General features: G+C 42.7%; 1 protein-coding gene across 1 annotated transcript in view; it reads left to right on the top strand.

Annotated features, from left to right (window-relative positions):
• Positions 1-3,335, top strand: part of bltp3a (bridge-like lipid transfer protein family member 3A) — a 14,918-nt gene that overhangs the window by 5,478 nt on the left and 6,105 nt on the right. Inside the window, exons 10-14 of the mRNA XM_017035705.2 lie at positions 494-664; positions 1,031-1,176; positions 1,675-1,816; positions 1,931-2,124; positions 2,671-3,309. Of these exons, the coding sequence (XP_016891194.1) occupies positions 494-664; positions 1,031-1,176; positions 1,675-1,816; positions 1,931-2,124; positions 2,671-3,309 (1,292 nt within the window). The remainder of the gene's footprint in view (positions 1-493; positions 665-1,030; positions 1,177-1,674; positions 1,817-1,930; positions 2,125-2,670; positions 3,310-3,335) is intronic.

Here is a 3,335-nt window from a genome sequence, read left to right as displayed (position 1 = left end):
AAGTCGTCTGGTCGGACTGGACGCTCTGAATAGACCGTTGTTTGTGTAATTTTGTTATTTATATTTATTTAAGTACTTGCTTTATTTAACAGGGTTGGATAATTATTGAAAAAACAAATCACAGTTAAATGTATTTGTTGCCCAGCACTACTATAAATAATTATTGAAAAAACAAATCACAGTTCAATGTATTTGTTGCCCAGCTCTACTATAATGTGGTGAAGGTTTGTAGCTCCCAAACTTCTGAAGGTTTGTATATTGCACTAGCTCCCAAACTTTCCTGCAGGACTCCCCTCCCCCATCATTATGGAGAGGGCTGTTTTAGGACTCCCACTCAGACACTCACAGCTAAAGAAAACCAGTTGTTAACCATCACTAACAAACTAACAAACAAATACGGAAACTTTTTGAACTAAAAACATCTTTAATAGAATAGAATGTATTTCATGTTGTATTTTTCTTAACTGATTTTTTTAATTTTTTTTTTTAACAGCTGATGGGTGTCGGCACTGGGAGCATCACAGTGGAGCGATGGAGGCTCAGGCTCAGTGGGCTGGGAAGCTGCTGCAGGAGTACCTCAGGACAGTGGAGGCTTCTGGGATTCCAGGACCTCACGGTGACGTGCTCCAGTCGACGAAGGACTGTCCGGCCAAGATGGGTCAAGGTAGAGATGTAGAGTAGAGTTAATGTTAGATTTTTTTTCAGTGTTTTTCCAGTGTTTCTGCTAATGTTGTTACAGTTATTAGAACATCTAAATATGATTTATTTCAAGTCTCTACCTGAAACAACTAACTGTTTGTTTCCATATGAGAATTGATTTAGGGTTCGATATTTAATTCAAGAACTCGTACTCCACGACAGTGACCTTACACCACTTTTATACTTTTTTTTCTGGAATGAAAAATCCTTCTGATATTTAGAATAAAATACAGTGTTACCTTCCAGTTTACTACATATCTATTGAAAATGCTCATACTTTTATACATGTACAAGTATTAGTAATTTCGAGCGTTTCCTGTGTCTGATTCAGATGGCCAGTCCAGTCCCAAGTTGAACGCCACTGACAAAGAGCAGGGAAACAACCGGAATCATTTTTCAGCACCTATCGGCTCGTCACTGAGGAGACTGCGATCCAGCTGCATCGTGGTCCGAATGGACGATGTGGACATTCACCAGGTAAGTTCTTGTCCCCAGCTGGTTGTTGTCCAGCGGCTGCTTTGGAAGCTTGACTCTGTAATACGTACGGCCACGGCCTTTCTGTGAACTCGGTGTGACAGTCAGTGTCCTTGACATATCAGAGCGATGACTTAAACCTCTAACAGATGAAACAATGACAGAAGAATGTGGAACGAAGATGAAGTTACACGGTGATTAGCAACAATTTCTAAACATATTTGAGAAAACCACATTTTGACTCTCAGTCTGCTTCTGCTTTTTAACCTTTGGTTAGTTCACACATTTCATCACTCTGTGTTATTTCGGGGTAGGAGTAGTTCCTCATTTGAACGTACTGCAACCGAGAGAAACTTTTAAAAATGCCCACAGGTTCAAACAGGTGTTTTTAGTTCCGTTTTATTTTTTGCTTAAGCTCTCGCCCAGTTAATAATAATTTCTTTTGTCTCAGGGGAATAAAAATGTCTCAAAGGTGTCCTTCCTCTGATCTTAAATCCTCAGGTGTCCACAAGAGGGCGTCAGAACAAGAAGACTCAGTCTCTGTTGTCCTGTAACCGCAAAACTCTGCAGCTGCCCGACGGTGTACCGGCCGTTCACCTGCAGTTTACTGAATACTACTTCTCTGACAACCCCAGTCTGTCAGGTGCAGAGACCCGCAGCCTTACTGTCACTTTTTTTATTTTTTTATTTTTTGTATGTATCTGTGGTGTTTTTAAAGTTGTAGCTAACCAGCAGCCACTCTCCTTGTTCTTTTCAGTTCCCACTTCCAGCTTGTCCGCCCCGTTGAACAGACTGCAGTTGTGCGTGGACCCGGCCAGTGTGCTGTGGATCAACCTTTTCTCCCGTGGTCTGCTGCATACCCTGGAGCAGGTCAAGGCCTTCTACCATTTACAGGACAGCTGCAAAGCCGAGGAGCACGTCGACGTCCGCATGGATGCCGTTCACCTGAAGGTGAGTGGAGTAACGGGAGTCTGCATCTCATCTGCAACGTGGACGTTTTGATTCAGTTTTTCTGTTCGCAACAAGTGCTTCATAGACTGGTTTAGTCCGTTAGTAGTTTAGTCCGGGTTATGTTACCTTCACAAATTTGTCCAACTGGGAATTGTGGGTAAAATCTCAGATGACACAGCACTGTGTTCTTCTGTGTTAGTTTTTCTTAGTTAGTTTGTTGTTTATTTTTTTCTGCGATTTTGCAAAAACAGTTTGTTGTGTTTCTTACTCCACTTTTTTGATCCTGAATATAAAAAAAGAAATTAAAAAAATTAGACAGTTCCAAAGGATTTTTCATGAATATAAAAAAAGAAATTAAAAAAATGAGACAGTGGAGAAAGTGCATATATTCACAACATATGTAGTTAATTTAAAAATGCTAAAGTTTTACCAAGTACATTTTCTAATAAATAGTATTTTGGGTTCTGCCTCATACAGTACATATTTAGGTTTGGAGAATTTTAACTAAAAAAATAAATGACCTCTTTTTTTTTCTTTTTTTTTTAGCTCATAATTCCACTGGATTCGTCCATTTTGGATCACCCTGAACGTCCACAGTCGCTGTCTGTCACTCTTCCCCAGATGGTTCTCAGCAACACCCGCCACTGCCCCCACGGCTCCAGAGCTGATCTCAGTTCTGTCTATGACAAATTTGCCAACTGCTCTTTCTTCCAGTCCTCACCACCCTGCTCTTACCCCAGAGAACAGAGTGCCTTCCATCCCATTCCCTCCACTTTCTTCCAACATTCTCAACAGACAGAGGCTCAGCCTCTGGGTAAAAAGCAGTTACGATCCCAGGATATGTGGTCACTCAGCTTATCCCGCGTGACCTTAGGTTTTGATGGCGCCCGACACGTCCCCAAAGGCCGGACGCAGCCTTTCATTGAACCCTTTGCCGTGTCCGTGTGGATGTGTCAGCCGACCGTCACTAAAAATGGTCTGTCGCCATCCTCCCCCGGTCCGATTCACCGGTCTTCCTCGGAGCAGGGTGAGGGTTCACTCGCCTCCGTCCACTTCCTAGCTCACACAGTCACTCCACTCAAACTGTGGCTCAATCACTACCAGTATGTAGCGCTGCTGAGAATGAAGGACGCTTTGGCCCGGTTGGGGGCAGAGTTGGGCCGAGCTCTAAAATACGAGAAAAAAGTTCGTAGCGAGACGACACAACACGC

The sequence above is a fragment of the Cynoglossus semilaevis genome, chromosome 10 (genome assembly GCF_000523025.1).
Source record: "Cynoglossus semilaevis isolate Cse_v1.0 chromosome 10, Cse_v1.0, whole genome shotgun sequence".
NCBI lineage: Eukaryota > Metazoa > Chordata > Actinopteri > Pleuronectiformes > Cynoglossidae > Cynoglossus > Cynoglossus semilaevis.
Note: the sequence above shows the minus strand (reverse complement) of the source record. Positions and strands in the feature narration are given on the sequence as shown.